The following is a 20,998-nucleotide window of genomic DNA, read 5'->3' as shown; positions in this document are numbered from 1 at the left end:
ATGGGCAGAACAGAAACAAAGCCTTTGCTCAAATGTATCTTGCACGCTGCAGAAAGAGGCAAGTATGACCGAACTGACACCTGCCCTCCGTTCTTCACTCAGGCATCTCACCTATCCTCCAAGGTTATCTCTGAGAACCCTTTCCTATTAACTCAACAGCTTTCCTAACCCTTGCTCATGTTCAAAGTTCTCATAACAGCCCAATCTCTAACATTTATGTGGATGCCATATATGTGGCATCATATTAGGATTATTTTGGTCTTTGGCCAGTAAATCGGCATCCCCGTTGCCACAGAACTCCCACTAGACGTTCATGATGTAATAAGGAAGACAGCAAATTCCCTGTGATTCCTCCCACTGAAAAGTTACTCTATTTCACCTGATCTTTAACTGGAGGACTTGTTGATTAAAAGAATTAGTGGGTGTGATTTTTTTTTTTTAAATCTCTGAGAACAAGATACAAAGAGTTTACAGCTTGTCTGTAAACTTCCTGATACACCCTGGACTTCCATGTAAGAAACCATGTGTATGTAAGTGCTCTAGTTCAGAGTTCCTGCTGAATCCACTTTCCATCCATCTATAAGGCAGCACAGGAATGTAAGTGAGGTCATCCCAGACCCCCTAAACCAACCCACCCACCACCCAATCTCCAGATGAATTCCCCTGATACGTTGAAGAGTAGAATTACCCAAGTGAAACCCATTCAGTTTTCAGAAGCCAAAATTGAATTAATGCCTTATTTGCTATTTGAAACCACTTAAGTTTGGTGTTCATGTTTTTACACAACAATAGATACCTGCAAAAGTATTTCTTTTTACCCACTCGATTATTAACTTCTTCCAAAGATGAGTGGAAGCCTCATTTATAAGTTCTTTCACATACTCACTTTTCCCTCTGAGGATGTCATGGTCCAAAGAACTTACAAAAAATGAAGAACTTATCTAAAAGGTGAGGTTCTCCCCTTGATAATTCAAGAGAAAATAAAAATTCTAACTTGGAGAAATGAAGAAGTTTGAACTCTTCTGACTCTTTTCAGTGCCCCCTTAGACCTCATGCTTGAATACGTTCAATATTCTGTCTCTGAGTGACTGGAGACCAGCCTGAGGGCCAGGTAAAAGAATCCTGGAGGACAACTCTCCTTCCCACCCAGGCAGGCAGAACTTATTCTCAAGAGCAAACTACTGGACAAGTCACCTAGTAGTTCAGCGACCATGGTCACCTGGAGCTGAAAGTAGACAGCTGCTCAATGGCCCCTGAACCAGAGCCTGTCTTTCAAGGGATGTGCCTATGTTCATTCAAGGAAGTCAAACGTTGCCTTTATATGGAAGACAGAGGTGTGAAAGAAACCCTGCTTGCTGGGACGCCTGGGTGACTCAGGGGTTAAGCACCTGCCTCCATCCTGGGGCCTGATCCTGGAGTTCCAGGATCGGGTCCCACGTCGGGCTCCCTACATGGAGCCTGCTTCTCTCTCTGCCTGTGTCTCTGCCTCTCTGTGTGTGTCTTTCATGAATAAATAAAGTCTTAAAAAAAAAAAAAGAAAAGAAAAAACCCCGCTTGGGCATCAGGCATCCTGTACTCTGGCTTCAGGTCTGACGTAACTTGCATGATGTTGGGGAAGCCCATTCCCCATTCTCCCACATGAAGGTAGACCTCAGGATGCCTGGGTGGCTCCAAGGTTGAGTGTCTGCCTTGGGCTCAGGTCATGATCCCCAGGGATCGAGTCCCACATCAGGCTCCCTGCAGGGAGCTTGCTTCTCCTTCTGCCTGTGTCTCTGCTTCTCTGTGTGTCTCTCATGAATAAATAAATAACATCTTAAAAAAAAAAAAAAAGGAAGGTAGACCTGTTTCCCATTCTGTACAAGAAGGCTAGGTTGTTGATCTTAGTGATGATTTAAATAAGCTAGTTTTGGGACACCTTGGTGGCTCGCTCAGTGGTTGAGTGTCTGCCTTCAGCTCAGGGCGTGATCCTGGGATCCAAGATAGAGTCCCACATTGGGCTCCCCTCAGGGAGCCTGCTTCTCCCTCTCCTATGTTTCTGCTTCTCTCTATGTCTCTGATGAATAAATAAATAAATCTTTAAAAAAAATAAGCTAGTTTTTCTCACTTCATTGAAGTACAATTGAAAAACAATAAAGTGTATCAATTTCAAATATACAATTTATTGAGTTTTGACAAACGTTTGCACTTGTGTAGCTACCACCATATATTTGGTGTCAAATCCAAAAAGATCATTACCAACACCAATGGCAAGGAGATTACCCACACATTTTCTTCTAGGAAATTATGGTTTCAGGTCTTACATTCAAATCTTTCACTCATTTTGACTTAATCTTCACTTATAAGACTGGGTTCCACATTCTTTTGCATTTGATTGCCCAGTTTTGCCAACATAATTTATTGAAGAGACTATCCTTTCTAAATTGTACATTCCTGGCTCCTTTGTCTAACTAAATTGACAAACCCATATATACACAAGTTTATTTCTGGGAGCTATATTCTGTTCCACTGATCTTTGTGCATTTCTACACCACTGATCTTTGTGCATTTCTACACCAATGATGAGATTTAAAAGCTTGCTTCAGGGTTGCCTGGGTGGCTCAATGGTTGAGCGACTGCCTTGGGCTCAGGTTGTGATCCCAGGGTCTTGGGTTCAAGTCCCACATCAGTCTCCCCACGGGGAGTCTGCTTCTTCCTCTGCCTCTGTCTCTGCCTCTCTCCATGTGTCACTCATGAATAAATAAAATCTTAAAAAAATAAAAGTTTGGGCAGCCTCGGTGGCACAGCGGTTTGGCGCCACCTGCAGCCTGGGGTGTGTTCCTGGAGAACCGGATCGGCTCCCACATTGGGCTCCCTGCATAGAGCCTGCTTCTCCCTCTGCCTGTGTCTCTGCCTCTCTCTCTCTCTCTCTCTGTGTCTATGAATAAATAAAATATTTTTTTAAAAAGGTTGTTTAATTCCAAACCCTCATATTCTTGAAGTATGATATCATATTTATAAAACACTATATATCCTATAACTATTTATCAGGTTAATTTCATGCAATACTCTGGGACTCCTGAGTGTCTCAGTGGGTGAACCTCTGCCTTCAGTCGTGATCCCAGGATCTGGGATTGAGTCCCACATTGGGCTCTCTGCAGGGAGCCTGCTTCTCCCTCTCCCTGTGTCTCTGCCTCTCTCTCTCTCAGTCTGTATCGCTCATGAATAAATAAATCAGTTATCATTAAAACACAATGATTTGAATGCTTTCCAAGTAGCTAAATAGGTTACCAACTAATTGACTTTTACACTCTATAATACTAAGGTCATTTCTGACTCAGTCATACCTGCATAATTTTATGATGAAATATCAATATAAAGTCATACTTTTCCCTGATGACAGTTAATGGATGCTGTTAAGCAATGAAGCCACAGTAAATAAAGCTGTTTACTTACCCACACTGACACTACCACGTCACACACAGGGAGAACCTTCATAAAGAAGTGACCCCTGGGACACCTGGGTGGCTTGGCGGTTGAACGTCTGCCTTCAGCTCAGGGCAAGATCTTGAAGTCCCAGGATCGAGTCCCACATTGGGCTCCCTGCATGGAGTCTGCTTCTCTCTCTGCCTATGTCTCTGCCTCTCACTCTCTCTCTGTCTCTGATGAATAAATAAATAAAATATATATAAAAAAAAGAGTGACCTCTCGCTCCATGACTTGCTCCATGTCTTTCTCAATTACTTAATTTCTTTGCATGCCTATTCTTCTATTCCTTTTCTATTGTTCCTATAACAAATTACTACAAACTTAGAGGCTTAAAACAGTGCATATGTATTGCAGAGTTTCTGTAGAAAATACATAGTAGGATCTTGGTTTGGGGCCCATTCTGAAAATCTTTTATTGTTTTTTTTGCCATTCAGAGTGATTATTGGGGGCACCTGGGTGGATCAGTCAGTTAAGCATACACCTTTGGCTCAGGTCATGATCCTGGAGTCCTGAGATCAAGCCCCACATCAGGCTCACTGCTCAGCAGGGAGGTTGCTTCTCTCTCTGACCCTTCCCCATCTTGTGCTCTCTCACTCTCTCTCAAACAAATAAATAAAAATTTAAAAACAAAATCAAACCAAAACCAAAATGATTAATGATAGATTTATAGCATATTTATTACTATTTGTCACCCTTTTTTGAGTTTCAATTTCTCTTCCACTTTCTGTTTTTTGTGGTTTTGAGTATTTTATGTGATTCGATTTTCTTTTGTTTCTTAGCATATCAGTTATACTTCTTTTCTTTAACTTTTTAAATTGGCTGTCCTACAGTTAGTCTATCTATCTATCTATCTATCTATCTATCCACATACAGAAAGGCAGAGACACAGGCAGAGGGAGAAGCAGGCTCCCTATGAGGAGCCCAATGCAAGACTTGATCTCAGGACCCTGGGATCACGACCTGAGCCAAAGACAGATATTCAACCACTGAGCTAAGCTGTCCTACAGTTTTCAATAAACATTGACCAGTAATCAATATCTAGTTTCAAATACTATACCTCTTCATGGGTAATATGAGTACCTTATAATAAAAAAAAAAATCTCACTTCCTTCCTCCAGTCCCTTGTATCATTGATGTCACTCATTATACAAATATAAAAGCATAATAAAAGTACACATACACACTAAGATAATCATAACAGAATATATTTTTGCTGCTACTATTTCAAAAAATTGTCCTATTAGATCAATTAAAAATTAGAAAAATAAGGAGGCCTGGGTGGCTTAGTGGTTGAACGTCTGCCTTTGGCTCAGGTCATGATCTTGGAGTCAAGGGATTGAGTCCCGCATTGGGCTCCCTGCATGGAGCCTCTTTCTCCCTCTGCCTATGTCTCTGCCTCTCTCTCTGTGTCTCTCATGAATAAATCAATAAAATCTTAAAAAAAAAAAAGGAATTATAAAAATAATAGTTTGGGGGCAGTTGTTTGGTTCAGTTAACTGAGCATGCAACTCTTAACCTCAGGTCAGGAGTTCAAGCCCCATATTTAGTGAGGAGCCCACTTAAAACTCAGTTAGGTGTTCAGCTCTTGATTTCAGCTCAGATCATGATCTCAGGGTCCTGAGATCGAGCTCCACCATCAGGCTAAGTGGGGGGTCTGCTTGAGATTCTCTCCCCCTCTGCCTCCTCCAACCTACTCTCTCTTTCTTTCATAAACAAACAAACAAACAAACAAACAAATAAATAAATCTTTCAAATGTAATAATAAAAGAAAAATACTTTTTATTTGGCCTTCACTTATTCCTCCTGCAACACTCTTCCTTTCTTTATGTAGACCAAAGTTTCTGACCTATATCATTTTATCTCTAAAGAACTTCTTTTAACAATTCTTACAAGAAAGATCTCATAACCACCCCCCTTCCCCCAAATTTATGATGAAATTCTAACCCCTAAATATATTATTAAGAGGTGAGGGGCACCTGGGTGGCCCAGTAGTTGAACATCTGCCTTTGGCGGGGGGGTTGTGATCCTAGGGTTCTGGGATTGAGTCTCACATCAGGCTCCCCACCGGGAGCCTGTTTCTCTCTCTGCCTGTGTCTCTGCCTCTCTCTGTGTGTCTCTCATGAATGAATAAATAAGATCTTAAAAAAAAAAGGGGGGGTGGGGCTTTGGGAGATACTTAGGTCATGATGTTGGAGTCCTCATGAATGGGCTACTGCCTTTATAAAAGAGATTCCACCTGAGTGCCTGGGTGGCTCAGTTGATAAAGCATCTGCCTTTGGCTCAGGTCATGATCTCAGGGTCCTGGGATCCAGGCCCACATCAGGCATCTTGCTCAACAGGGTGTCTACTTCACCCTTTCCCTCCCCCCCTCCCCCTGCTTGCGCTCCCTTCTCTCTCAAAAAAATTTCAATTAATTAAAAAGGTGCCATGGGGATCCTTGGGTGACTCCATGGTTTAGCGCCTGCCTTGGGGCCAGGGCGTGATCCTGGAGTCCCAGGATTGAGTCTCACATTGGGCTCCCTCCCTGCATGGAGCCTGCTTCTCCCTCTGCCTCTGTCTCTCATGAATAAATAAATAAAATCTTTAAAAAAAATAAGTCTTTAAAAATTTTTTTAAAAATATAAAGTTTTCATCAAGATCCATAATTTCTTCAATCATGGAAAGACACAGCAAGAAAAGTCAACTATGAACCAGGAGGAGGATCCTAACCAGATAACTCATCCATGCTGGCATCCTGACCTTGGACTTCCCAGCCTTCAGAACTGTGAGAAATGAATATTTACCTTTCTATAAATTACCCAGTCTCTAGTATTTTGTTATATCACCCCAAGAACTAAGATGGCAGGTCTACTGGCAACAAATTTCCTAATTTTTCTTTCAGAAAGGCTGTTTGCTCTGCACTGTTGAAGGATAATTTTGCAACAAACAGAATTCTAGCCTGATCAGTTTTTCTCTCAACGCTGTAAATATTTAAGCCTTCTCTCTTCTTGTTTGTGTGGTTTCTGAGACAATGCATTAAGTCTCAACTTGGTTCTTCTGGAGCTAAGGTATTTTTTTTCCTCAGCTTTTTTCAAAACTTTATTTAGGATTTCAAGGAAGTTGAAAATAATATGCCTACACGTGGGTTTTTGTGGCATTTATCCTGCTTAGTGTTCTCTAAACCTTCTCGACCTGTGGTTCATTTCCTGATATTAATTTGTCTCTTAACAATGTATTTTGAAAAAAATATAATCATTATGGAGACTGAGTGCCTAACTGGCTCCAAAGACTGAATACCATTTGTACATGCCATCACCTAGCACATGTGGGTTGCGTCAAGGACCTCCAGGCCACAAGGCCTGTCATGTGTCCCTCAGGGGACTGATGGGTAAAGAGCGGCTGGAGCTCTAGGCAGGGCATTGCTTTAGGGGCCCACAGTGGGGAACCGACCTACAGAAGAAGGGAGACTCAGCCCATAGGGTCCTACCTAAATTGCATCCCTAAGTGTGCCACCTCCCTCCAGGTGTCTACTCCAGTCCCCACTCCCCACCCTTGCCCTCCCACCTGCACTCCACATGGCTAGAGCCCCTTCTCTCTGTCCCCACTAAGATGTGATCACACTCACACTTGGATCTGCAAAGGAAAAGACCTCACCAGGTTGCTGTGCAGTACCCTACCACCATCCCCTCCTCCTGGTTGAGATCCTGCCTTACCTAACCAATTGGGCATCACAAGACCAACAATATCCCTAAGAGATTTAGTCATCTTCTGCAAGACACCACTCAGAACTCAGATCACATACTGATAAATACCAGGTTACATCCATGTCCTAACTTATAAGGGAATGAGAAGTTCCAGTTGCACATAATTTCCATCAGCAATGACAAACACAGAACTCAGCATCCTTAAGCATATTGGAGTGTGACTGATGTACATTATTGGGACCTGCCAGGTGGCAGAGGTTAAATGACATCTTCCAAAGAAATGTCAGTGTCTTCAATCTAGCAAGGACTCGGCACACATCATAAAGCACAATGCACTTCTCAATTTTCCCACATACCTGGAACTTATGGGAAGTCACACCACTGTGGACATTCAGGTGAACAAAGTTCAATTCAGGAAGGTGGCTGCCTCACAAAGGTTCTTTCCCTGTGTAATTATACTAAACAAGGAAATATCACCTTCTGTGCTCTAAAGCCTTTTTGCAGTGTCAACTCTCCAGTTTATTATTTTTTTAATTTTTATTTATTTATGATAGTCACACACACAGAGAGAGAGAGGCAGAGACACAGGCAGAGGGAGAAGCAGGTTCCATGCACCGGGAGCCCGATGTGGGATTCGATCCTGGGTCTCCAGGATCACGCCCTGGGTCAAAGGCAGGCGCCAAACCGCTGCGCCACCCAGGGATCCCGACTCTCCAGTTTAGAATGAAGACAGATGACTAGATAAAGAATAGTATCATTAACCTCACTCATGAGACCTTACTCCAGCATGAATTGTGATTTTTCTGAACCTATACCTTTGGCCAAACGATTACCTATATTCTTTACATTTGTTCTACCTCAGGCTTCTCTAAAAATAATAATAATAATAAAAAATCATAATCTAGGTGGCTTGTAAAACCACAGTTTTATTTCTCAGAGAAATAGAATGAAAAATAAAACTGAGAAATAAAATGCTGGGTATCTGGCATTACAGTCCTTATAAGGACTGGTTCTGTGTCTGGGAAGGTCCTGATTTATAGATGGTCTTCAAAAAAGGTCCTCACATGATATATAGAGGAAGCAACCGCTAACAGAACTCTTTGGAGGAAAAAAAAAAACTTTTTTGAGGACAATAACCCCATTCACAAGGGCTCCACACTCATGACTCATTCTAATTCCAATTCCTTGCCAAAGATATCACCTCACCTCCTAATCCTATCGCATTAGAGGATAGATTTTAACATATGAATTTTAGTGAACATAAAGATTCAGTTCATAGTATCACTCATAAGGACTTGATCTACTATGTACTTCATGGTTGAATGAGACTGGAGCTTTGGCTGAAAGACGGTCCACATTCCTAGCACTCCTGCGGCCTTTCTCCAGTGTGAACTCTTTGATAACATTTCTTACATTCATAAGGCCTTTCTTCTGTGTGAATTCTCTAGTGGCGAATGAATGTTGCCCTCTACTTAAAAGATTTCCTCCACTTGGGGTGCCTAGATGGCTCAGTCAGTTAAGTGTCCAAACTTAGTTTGGGCTCAGGTCTGACTTCATAGTCAGGGGATTAAGCCTGGATTCTAGCTGTGGATTGACTTTATATGTGATACTTCATTATGGCAAACCCCAAAAGACAGGCTTTCCTGATTACCACACCCAACAGCTCAGCCAATGAGAAGCCACAAGAAGCCACAACTCCCAACTTACTCCAGTGGACTTGTAGTTTACAACAGCCTCCCCAACTTCCTCCCTTTCCCCTTAAAAAGACTACCTCTTTTGTTTTCCACACTGGCCTGCTATTTTGACTCAGCTGCTTTGTTCCAAATTGCACTTCTCTTTCGCTCCCACATCAATCCATTATTGCGGGGAACTGGCACTTCTTAAGGTTCACATAAGGCAAGCTCTGGGGTTTGCCCTGACTCCTCCCTTCCTTTTCTCACCTGCAACACCCACAATCGGCCTCGGCCCTTCTCAAAACATAGACCAGAGTCAACCGGTTCCACATCCACGGTGGCCACGGAGTCCCTCAACAATCCACCGACTACTGCAATTCCCTCCTCCTCGCTTACCCCATAAGGACTTTCTCCAGTGGGAATTCTCTCGTGAGAAAAAAAGCCAGTACTGGTGATGAAACACTTCCCACATTCACTGCACACATAAAGTATTTCCCCTGTATGAGATCTTCAATGATAATGGGGGGCAGAGATAGAGGTAAAAGACTTGACACAGTCACTACACTAATAAGGCCTTTCTCAAGGATGAACCCTATGAGTAATCATCACTGAGCTATGGTTAAGATATTTTGCACAACCACTGCACACAGTTTTCTTCATTGTGCCATCTCTGAAGATGACGAGGACAGGAGAAGGACACAGCAATGTCCTCAAAGGTCACGCCACCCTGTCAGGAAAGGGACAGATGGAACCATGAACATTCTCTCTCTCTCTCTGAGAACCCACAATCCAACCCCACACACAGCACCCCAGTCTCCCCTGCCACCTCAGCTCCCCACCGCGGGATACATGCCAGGTCCTGGTGCCGCTAATGCTGCACTCCTCTCGCCTTCCCGTCAATCACTGTTCAGTCCTCAGTAGTAACAGACACGGGACATGTAGGTGCAATCTAAGCTCTGGGTGTGGCCTGCAAGGTCCCATCCTCCTGTCACGATATTCCCAATGCAGGCTCCCAGATTATGCCCTGAGACAGCCAGGTATGGGCCCTGCTTTACCAGAGAGTCCTCAATATCAGGACCCTGAGGTCCTTGGCTCACACTTCCTCTCCATGTGCACATGATTCTGTAGACTGTACCTCTCTCCTGTCTTCAGACCCCACAGATGAACGCCCACGCCTTCCTGCCCCCACACCACACGATTCTCCCACCACTCACTCATCACCAGTACTGGCTTTTTTTTCTCACGAGAGAATTCCCACTGGAGAAAGTCCTTATGTGTGCAGTAAATGTGGAAAGCCCTTTCTCCATAGAAGGAGCCTCAATGTGCATGTAAAGGTTCACTCAGGTGAACAGCCTTATAAGTGTAGTGATTGTGGGAAGTGTGTTATTTTTTCCCCAAAGATTTTAAAATGTATTTCAAAGAGGAATAGAACAAATGGAGATTGGCAAATAGAATCTTCAAGCTGCCTCCCTGCTGGGCTCGGAGCTAGAATCCTCTGAATCCGGCGCTCTGGAACCTTAGGAGACAGACGGATCTAACAGGAGGCAAAAAAAAAAAACCGCCACGGAGATGAGGCGGGGCTGAGGCAGGAAGTCCCACCCCCCTGGGGTGGCGCCCGCCTAGAAATGCGGCGTCCTGTTCCCTCATTGGCTCCTCACTGCGCCCTGTTGCCCAGGCTCTTCCGGGTGGTGTGGCTCGCAGAACTCTGGCTGTCTCCCGTCGTGGGTGCTCCCTCCAGGAGTTCTTGAGCATAGTTTTTCCTAGACGTCGGTAAAAGCTAAAAAAGGAAAACCATTATCACCCCAGAGACCTACTAGGAGAAGACTTAAGTCTGAGAAAAGATAGAATCAAAGCATGTCACCGTGCTAGACCAATGGGCCTGGACATTGTGAGGTTGTTCTCTCCAAAATGTGACTTGCATTCCTGAAAACATTGAGGCATACTGTTGTCAACCATAAGTATAAATAGCCAGCTATTTTACAAGCAGACTGAGTTTATTCAGGAATAACGGGAATTTCAACTCGGGATAAGCACAGGATGGTAAACCACAACTAAGTCTGAAGAGAAAAAGGGAAAGTCAGCTTTTATTAGGTCTTAGAAGGCGATTGGGGAGGGTAGCTTTAATTAAAGGTTATTCAAGAAAAGTTTGAAGGACGCCTGGGTGGCTGAGTGGTCACACATCTGCCTTAGGCTCAGGGCATGATCCCAGCATTTTGGGGATCGAATCCTGCATCGGGATCCCTGTGAGGAGCCTGCTTCTCCCTCTGTCTGTGCCTCTGCTTCTCTCACTGTGTTTCTCATGAATAAATAAAATATAAATATAAATAAAATATTTTAAAAAAAGAAAAGTTTGAGGTTTTTGGCAGTGTTTTATTGGCGCATGTCAAAGTTAATGTGTCTTTGCTGGGGCAAAGATAATGTGGACAACCTAAATCTGCTTAGTCGACTTCTACCCTGCATCTCCACCAGAAGGCACCAGTGGTCATATTGGGGCGAGTGGGTAGAATTAAGGACTCACCTGTGAACTATGCTGTATCCCATACCTGGACAAGAACGGGCAGAGCTCTGAACAGGGCATTACCTTGAGGATCCAAGTGTGGGAACATCAGCTCCAGAGGAAGTAAGGGACTCAGCCCAGAGGGTCCTTCCTAAATTGCCTCCAGCAGTGTTGCCATACATCAGGTGTTCCCCGCTCCTGCACTACACTTGCCCTCCTACCCAGCATCATGGTCCCCCTGCAGGCAGGCCTCTTCCTGGCTGATCCTCACAGAGGAGACCCTATCTCACCTGGGTACATGACAAAAAGGTCTCAGCAGATTCCCACACTAAAGTGCCTGACCTGGGATCCTTTTCCTTATGGTAGAGCACTACCCCAATCTTCCTGGTGAGGCCCCATTCCACCTGGCTCCCAGTCCTTCCAGGCAAGGGGAATACCGTAAGTGGCCCTAGTGTCCCTTCACAATCTTCCCCAAACAGCTATCTGGAAATTGCCCAGAGCAGTGGTGAGATGCACAGAAGGTAGACTCCTTTGGAGACGAGTAGTCAACTATTCCAGGAAGAAAAGGAATTACATCATTTGGAGGTGATTATGTGAATGGGGAAGTCCTTCCAGTGTACTGTGTGGGATCAGAGGAAGTGACTCTGAACTGAGTGGGTGTCACAACCTTGTATCTACTAGAGACCAGCCTGACTTACAGTCACCCCTCAGGGTATTCAGGGAGGTCCCTCCCGTCCACTGTCAGGATTAACTGCTCCCGCCTGCGTGGCTCCTGCACACATCTAGCCAGCTCACAGCCTGCGTGGCTCCTGCACACATCTAGCCAGCTCACAGCGACTCACAATGAGTCGCTTCCTACCTAACACCCAAATACGGTTTTTCAGCACATCCTGCACTCAGAATGGGATAATAAGCACTCTGGAAACTGGCTAACACTACAAATCAGGATGGATTTTTGTATTTCTGAATGCCTGGACTTTTTTTTTTTTTTTCCTCAAGATTATTTAAGAGAGAGAGGGTAAGAGAGAGAGAGAGCATGCACTCAAGGGTGAGGGGTGGGAGAAGATCCCCGCCCCCCACAGAGCAAGAAGACATACCTGGAGCTTGATTCAAGGACCCTGAGATCATGATCAGAGCCAAAGGCAGATAGATGCTTAGCCAAGTGAGCCACCCAGGCAAGTCTGAATGCCTGGACTTCAGAAAGACATTACATAATGGTAGGAATGCACTCTACACTTAACAGTGGGGCCATATCATACGGGACACAAAAAAATCCGAGAAAACATAAGGAAATGCCCTTCCAGTATTACTATGATTCCATTGAGAAAAATGTCACACCATGAAAGAATGAGAATTCCAAAATATACCTTTGTTGTACACATCTTATTTGTAAATGACAAGGAATAGTCAAAATTCATATGAAATACACAAATGATACAAACAGAAATTTTACCAAAGACGACATATAGGTGGTAAATAACACATTAAAGGGCAGCCCTGGTGGCGCAGCAGTTTAGCGCCGCCAGCAGCCTAGGGCGTGATCCTGGAAATCCTGGATGGAGTCCCACGTCAGGCTCTCTGCATGGAGCCTGCTTCTCCCTCTTCCTGTGTCTCTGCCTCTCTCTCTGTCTCTATGAATAAAAAAAAATAAAAAAATTTAAAAACCACATTAAGAAAAATGCTCAAGGGCAGCCTGGGTGGCTCAGTGGTTTAGCGCTGCCTTCAGCCCAGGGTGTGATCCTGGAGACCTGGGATCAAGTCCCATGTCGGGCTCCCTGCATGGAGCCTGCTTCTCCCTCTGCCTGTGTCTCTGCCTCTCTCTCCCTCATGAATAAATAAAAATCTTAAAAAAAAAAAAAAAAAAAAAAGCTCGAAGTCAGAAATTCCTAGGAAATGCAATCACAACATAGTACTACATGTGTATTAAAAGAGCTGACATTGGGATCCCTGGGTGGCACAGCGGTTTGGCGCCTGCCTTTGACCCAGGGCGCGATCCTGGAGACCCGGGATCGAATCCCACGTTGGGCTCCCGGTGCATGGAGCCTGCTTCTCCCTCTGCATATGTCTCTCCCTCTCTCTCTGTGTGTGTGTGACTATCATAAATAAAAATTTTAAAAAAAGAGCTGACATTAAAGACTGGCCCTACTAAGTATTGGCAGAGGCTGGAAATACTGGAACTCTCATACAAGCCTAGTGGAATGCAATAGTGAACAGTTTAGATCCCATTTCATATGTTTACACTGACCTGCTTCGACTTAGGCATTGGACTTGGAGGGGTGTTTTTGTTTTGTTTTTAGATTTTATTTATTCATGAAAGACACACAGAGGCAGAGACACAGGCAGAGGGAGAGCAGGCTCCATGCAGGGAGCCCGATGTGGGACTCGATCCCGGGTCTTCCAGGATCATGCCCTGAGATGAAGCCAGCGCTAAACTGCTGAGCCACCCGGGCTGCCCTGTTTTGTTTTGTTTTTAAGAGATTTTATGTATTTATTCATGAGAGACAGAGAGGCAGAGACATAGACGGAGGGAGAAGCAGGCTCCTCACAGGGACCCCAATGAGGGACTCGATCCCCAGACCCAGGATCATGCCCTGGGCCAAAGGCAGGCACTCAATCACTGGGCCACCCAGGAGTCCTGTGCTTTGAGTTTTAAGAGAAATGAAACCTCTATCTGCATAAGGAGTTACAATGAAAACATATAGATGGGTTTGTTTCCCAAAGCCAAAAGCTGGAAATAACCCAAATGCTCCAAACACATAAAGAAACTTTTTATTTTTTTACACATGAAGAAATTAATAGTGCTGTATGTCCAGAGAAGAAAACAGTAGTGTTGAAAGGAACGTCTTTGCAAAACACCTGAGCCTTCAGACCAATGAAAAAGTCTGAAGTCCACCTTGATTAGAAATGGTTAATTCAAGGTCTTTGGGACAGAAATATAATTTGAGAAACAACACTAGGAGTAGGTCTCTGCACCACCACATCCAGTAAGATTTTTTTTTTTTTTCTTTAAACACTGGGGTGTACTTGGGAAGAGGTTTCAGAAGAGGTGCCTGCCAGTTTGATATACCAACAATACTGTCTAGGCAGGATCACAAAAGCTACATCCCAGGGATCCCTGGGTGGCTCAGTGGTTTAGCATCTGCCTTTGGCCCAGGGTGTGATCTTGGAGTCCTGGAACCAAGTCCCACATCAGGCTTCTGCATGCAGCCTGCTTCTCCCTCTGCCTGTCTCTCATGAATAAATAAATAAAATCTAAAAAAAAAAAAAAAAAAAAAAGAGCTACATCCCTATGAATTCTCCCTGTTCCTTATCTTTTTTCTGCCTGCACTACAATTTCCTTGACATTAAGCAAGCACCAAAGAAGAAATGAGAAATCAGGTACCTTGGATTATTTTGATAATGACCTGTTACACAGGATATGTATCTGAAAGTGGAGAATTTGTGAACACTGATCCTGCCCACTCAGCCACTACAGTATTTGTGGATACACTTTTATAAGACATATTCTGGGACACCTGGGTGACTCAGTGGTTGAGTGTCTGCCTTTGGCTCAGGTCGTGATCCGAGGGTCCCTCTGGGGAGCCTGCTTCTCCTACTGCCTATGTCTCTCATGGGTAAATAAAATCCTAAAACTAAAAGAAAAAAAAAATACATACCTTCCATTAGGGGCCTGATATCTCCTCTAATTACCTAATTATGCAGTCATCTAGAGGACCACTTACAGTTCCCTTTCCCCTGTGGTGTCACAAGTGAATACTGTACATCAGGTCACATGGCTCCTCTGAAGGATCTGAGGTAGAGATTCCACTCAACAGTGCAGGGCACTATGTGGTATCAGCTGTGGGCAAGCAAAATATTCACATGGTCTCCATAAGCACTGGAGATGGTCTCAGCTGCTCCCTCTTCAGGGTGACCTGTGAACACGCAAAACTTCCTGGCATCTAGAACACAAAACCCAAATGTGGCCCCTAGGAGGATGTATTAGCTAAAACTGATGTACCAGTACCGCACACTGGGTGATTAGACAAGAGAAATTAATTTTCCCACAAATCTGGAGTCTAGAAATCAGACATAAAGTGTCATCAGCAGGGTTAGTTTCTTCTGAGGCCTCTCCTTGGCTGGTAGATGGAGATTCCCTGTCTTCAGGTGGTCATCCATATGTTCCCATACACTCATCTCTTATCATGAAACCATCCATACTGCCTGAGAGTCCATCCTAATAACCCATCTTAACTTCATCATTTCTTTAAAGGTGCTATGTCTAACTATAGTGAAATTGTGAGGTACTGGGGATTACTTCAAAATATGAATTTTAGGTACAGAATTCAGCCTATCAGAAAAGTTTGGGTTATAATGCAAATTAACAAACAAGCTAGTGTATTTATGGATATATCTATGTACATATTATTGATTTATTTGCAATTATCCTCTTAGAGACACATCCAGGTTGGGATGCAATGCAATCTGTTCATTCCTTTATGTTGGGAGAGCCCAATCCTGCTTGCTTGCTATTTATTTATTTATTTCCCCAATCTGGCTTTCAAACCACCCCTAGAGTACATACAATGTCAAAGACTAAAGGTAATTAAACAAAGATGGCATTTACTAATATATACATCAGAAAAACATGTGGAACACAATCCCCGTGTGGTGACTTGGAAGCTGCAAATACTTACCAAAGCATCATGAGACCAACAACATCCCTATGGGATTTTGTCTTCCTATGCAAGTTACCACCCAGAACTCAGATCACACACTAGATCAACACTGGGTCACATCCATGCCCTAACTTAGAAGGGAATGAGTTCTAATTACCCATAATTTACATCAGCAAATGAAAAGGCAAAGTCAGCATTAAACATGTTGGGGTGTTGACCTATGCACATTATCAGGAAATGCCAGGTGGCAGAGGTGAAAGGACATCTGCCACAGGAACTGACAGTGACTTTAATTTTGTAATGACTGCATGCATATCAGAAAGTACAACACAGGTTCTGAATTTTTCCCAACTGGAACACATCAGAAGTCACTCCATAGCATTGAGGTGAACCAAGTTCAGTACAGGTAGGTAATTGCCTCACAGAGGTTGTCCTCCAGCCTAAACTATACTAAGTAAGAAGTATCACATTCTGTCCTATTTTAAATCCTTCCTGCAGTGTGAAGATTGTTATGATATTTAAAACCATTACTACTCATATATGATTTCCCACATTCACGGCACTCATAAGGCCTTTCTCCAGTGTGAAGTCTCTGGTGAGAACGGAGGGAAGAATTACCAGTGAATGATTTTCCACATTCATGGCATTCATAAGGCTTTTCTCCAGTGTGAAGTCTCTGGTGAGAACGGAGAGAAGAACTACATATAAATGATTTCCCACATTCACGGCACTCATAAGGCCTTTCTCCAGTGTGAACTCTCTGGTGAGTACGGAGGGCAGAACTAAAAGTAAATGATTTCCCACATTCATTACACTCATAAGGCCGTTCACCTGAGTGAACCTTTTGATGAACAACGAGGGTATCTTTTCGGGGAAAGGATTTGCCACATTGACTGCATTGGTAAGGTCTCTCTCCACTGTGGACGCTCTGGTGAGCTCGAAGGCGGGTACTTGTGAGAAAAGATTTCCCACATTCATTGCACTTAGAACAGTTTTGTCCAGTGTGAACTCTCTGATGAATACGGAGGGCAGAACTAGCAATAAAAGATTTCTCACATTCACTGCACTTATAAGGCCTTTCTCCTGTATGACGTCTCTGGTGACAACGGAGGGCAGAACTAAAAGTAAAAGATTTCCCACACTCAGGGCACTCATGAGGCTTTTGTCCAGTATGACGTATACGGTGAGAATAGAGGGCAGAACTAGCAGCAAAAGATTTCCCACATTCACTGCACTTATAAGGCTTCTCTCCAGTGTGAATTCTCTGGTGAGAACGGAAGGCAGAACTAGTAGTAAAAGATTTCCCACATTCACTGCACTTATAAGGCCTTTCTCCTGTATGACATCTCTGGTGAGAACGGAGGGCAGAACTAAAAATAAAAGATTTGCCACATTCAGGACACTGATGAGGCTTTTGTCCAGTATGACGTATGCGGTGATAATAGAGGGCAGAATTAGCAGTAAAAGATTTCCCACATTCACTGCACTTATAAGGCCTCTCTCCAGTGTGAATTCTCTGGTGAGAACGGAAGGCAGAACTAGCAGTAAAAGATTTCCCACATTCACTGCACTTATAAGGCCTTTCTCCTGTATGACATCTCTGGTGATAACGGAAAGGAGAACTACCAGCAAAAGATTTCCCACATTCGTTGCATTCATAAGGCCTTTTTCCATTGAGAACTCTCTGATAACGTAGGGCAGAATCACTGGTAAAAGATTTCCCACGTTCACGGCATTCATAGGGCTTTTGTCCAGTGTGAACTCTGTGGTGATAACGGAGAGCAGGATTACTGATAAAAGATTTCCCACATTCATGGCACTTATAAGGCTTTTGTCCAGTGTGAACTGCCTGGTGATAACGTAGGATAGAATTAGTGGTAAAGGATTTCCCACATTCACGGCACTTATAAGGCCTTTGTCCAGTATGAACTCTCTGGTGAACACGGAGGGCAGAACTAACAGTGTAAGATTTCCCACAGTCATGGCACTCATAAGGCCTTTCTCCAGTGTGAAGTCTTTGGTGAGAACGGAGGGCAGAATTACTGGTAAAAGATTTCCCACATTCATGACACACATAAGGCCTTTCTCCAGTGTGAACTCTGTGGTGATAACGGAGAGCAGGATTACTGACAAAAGATTTCCCACATTCACGGCACTTGTAAGGCTTCTGTCCAGTATGAATTCTCTGGTGAACACGGAGGGCAGAACTAACAGTGTAAGATTTCCCACATTCACGGCACTTATAAGGCCTTTGTCCAGTATGAACTCTCTGGTGAACACGGAGGGCAGAACTAACAATGTAAGATTTCCCACAGTCACGGCACTCATAAGGCCTTTCTCCAGTGTGAAGTCTTTGGTGAGAACGGAGGGCAGAATTACTGGTAAAAGATTTCCCACATTCATGGCACTCATAAGGCCTTTCTCCAGTGTGAAGTCTTTGGTGAGAACGATATTGGCTACTAGTAATAAAAGATTTCCCACATTCATTACACTCATAAGGCCGTTCTTGTGAGTGAATCTTTCTGTGTTCAACAAGGCTATATTTTCGGGAAAAGGATTTGCCACATTCACTGCATTCATAAGGCCTCTCTCCACTGTGAACTGCCTGGTGATAACGTAGGTTAGAACTACTGGTAAAGGACTTTCCACATTCATGGCATTCATAAGGTCTTTCTCCAGTGTGAACTCTCTGGTGAACGTGGAGGCCAGAACTAACTGTGTAAGATTTCCCACATTCATGGCACTCATAAGGCCTTTCTCCAGTATGAACTCTCTGGTGAGAACGACATTGGCTACTAGTAATAAAAGATTTCCCACATTCCTTACACTCATAAGGCCGTTCTTGTGAGTGAATCTTTTTGTGTTCAACAAGGCTATATTTTCGGGGAAAGGATTTGCCACATTCACTGCATTCATGAGGCTTTTCTCCACTGTGAACTGTTTGGTGAGAACGGCACTGATTACTAGTAATAAAAGATTTCCCACATTCTCGGCACTTATAAGGCTTTTGTCCAGTATGAACTCTCTGGTGATAACGGAGGGTAGAACTAAAAGTAAAGGATTTCCCACATTCATGGCATTCATAAGGCCTTTCTCCAGTATGGAGTCTTTGGTGAGAACGGAGGACAGAATTACTGATAAAAGATTTCCCACATTCACGGCACTCATAATGCCTTTCTCCAGTATGAAGTCTCTGGTGAGAACGGAGGACAGAATTACTCGTAAAAGACTTCCCACATTCACGGCACTCATAAGGTCTTTCTCCCGTGTGAGATCTCCGATGATAACAGAGGGCAGACATAGAGGGAAAAGATTTTCCACAGGCATGACACTTATAAAACCTTTCTTCAGGTTGAACATTATGAGTAATCAACACTGAGTTACAGCTAAAAGATTTTTCACATTCACTGCACACATAACTCTTTACTCCATTGTGCCATCTCTGGGGATGAATGAGGACAGTTTTGGGACCTAAGGATTTCCCACATTTACTACACGTGTATTGCCTGGATCCACTATGAGTCTTTCCATGTTCACTCAGGGTTGATCTTTGCCTAGAGTATTTTCCATATTTGCCAAACTCATGGTATCTTTCTTCAGTATGGAACCTCTGATGTATAGCAAGTAACGATTTATACCTGAACGTTTTCCCACATTCACTACACACAAAGCACTGTCTTCCAGGGTGGACACCCTGGTCCTGAACATGGGGATGTTTGGGACTAAAGGCGTTCTTGCATTCTCCCCAAGGATAATGACTTTTTCTGCTTTGTGAAGTTGCCCTGTACTGTGTGATGGTGTTTGGCTTCTCCCCACTCGCAGTGGCCTCTTGCCGCAGATGTCTCGAGCCAGACAGGAAGTCCTTCCGAACTTCCCTACAGGTAAAGGGCTTTCCTGAATCATGGATTCCGCAGCTCTTCACGTCACAGGCCCCATCCACACCGTTTCTGCATAGTGTTTCTCCCACGTGCTGCTGCTGTTCAAACTTTATACTGAAATAAAATCGTTTCCCACATGCTCCGCACCTCAACAGTTTCTGGCTGTTTTCTTTTCCCTGCTGCTCAGCCAAATGGAAAATGTCTCTCAAGACTGGACCACACATCTCACAGGGGTGGGTCTTCTGGGAAGTCAGAGCTACTCTGGGCGTCCTGGTCTGTGACACACCTCCAGAAGCACTCTGTTCAATGGGTGCCTCCACAGCCTCTGCTCCACAGCAGCAACCTGAACGCAAAGAAAGGCTGGTAAAACACGTGTTGACTAAAGCGAAGCAGTGAGCACATAACATGTAAGCAACCCACTCATGTAGGCATGAGTGTATAGCTTGATTTTCCAAATACAAAAGATTCATTTGAAAGAATGGCTGCTGTGCATTCCTGGGCCCAACTGGTCAAAGTGTTTTGGAGAACACACTAGAAGGCTAAAAAACTAGGGTATAACATAAGGAAGAGAACCAGAGTCTACAACTTGTTCTCTGACAGCAGCTTCATATAGGACCATTTCTGCTACTGGTACTTGGCTGACTAGAAGACTGGAGGAAAATCCAATTACAAGAAATTTGTTTTTGTTCAAGGTCAGCTTAATATCAATATCTTATGGCAAAATGTTCACTGGTGAATGTTGGACTACACATAAAGTGCAGTGAGAGGAATGGGTGAGATAAGGAGGCCCGAAAAGCATTAATAACCCTTGCACTAGACATCACTGAATTACCAAAGGAATAGAATCCATAAAACAAATTGTCAACAGTGAGGACGGAAAGACAGAAATGGGGTGTGGCCATCAGCAATGGCACCAAACTCTGGTGTTTAACAAACAAAAGGTGCCCAGTATAACCTAAACACAGCCCTGATGTCACAACTTTGCCAACCACCATTCACAAGAAACAGGTCCTCTAGTCGACGTGGTCACGTCTAGAGCATAACCACTCTCTGAAACACAAAAGACTCTTCCCTGGAAGCCCTAGCAGTGCAACTAGAGTATGAAAAGGATATAAATACTGCAGGAAAACAGGCCAATTGGAGC

The 20,998-nt window shown here is 43.8% G+C and overlaps 1 protein-coding gene across 12 annotated transcripts in view; it reads right to left on the bottom strand.

The window, feature by feature from the left end:
• Positions 1 to 14,062: 14,062 nt before the first annotated feature.
• LOC112643320 (zinc finger protein 850-like) overlaps positions 14,063 to 20,998 on the bottom strand; it is a 76,334-nt gene continuing 69,398 nt past the window's right edge. For all 12 annotated transcript variants that reach the window (XM_049095083.1, XM_049095035.1, XM_049094999.1 and 9 more), the window contains one exon: positions 14,063 to 20,197. In XM_049095083.1, coding sequence (XP_048951040.1) covers positions 16,458 to 20,197 — 3,740 coding nt within the window. In that variant the 3' untranslated portion in view covers positions 14,063 to 16,457. The remainder of the gene's footprint in view (positions 20,198 to 20,998) is intronic.

The sequence above is a fragment of the Canis lupus genome, chromosome 1, assembly GCF_003254725.2.
Source record: "Canis lupus dingo isolate Sandy chromosome 1, ASM325472v2, whole genome shotgun sequence".
Classification (NCBI taxonomy): Eukaryota; Metazoa; Chordata; class Mammalia; order Carnivora; family Canidae; genus Canis; species Canis lupus.
This window is presented reverse-complemented; position numbering and strand designations above follow the sequence as displayed.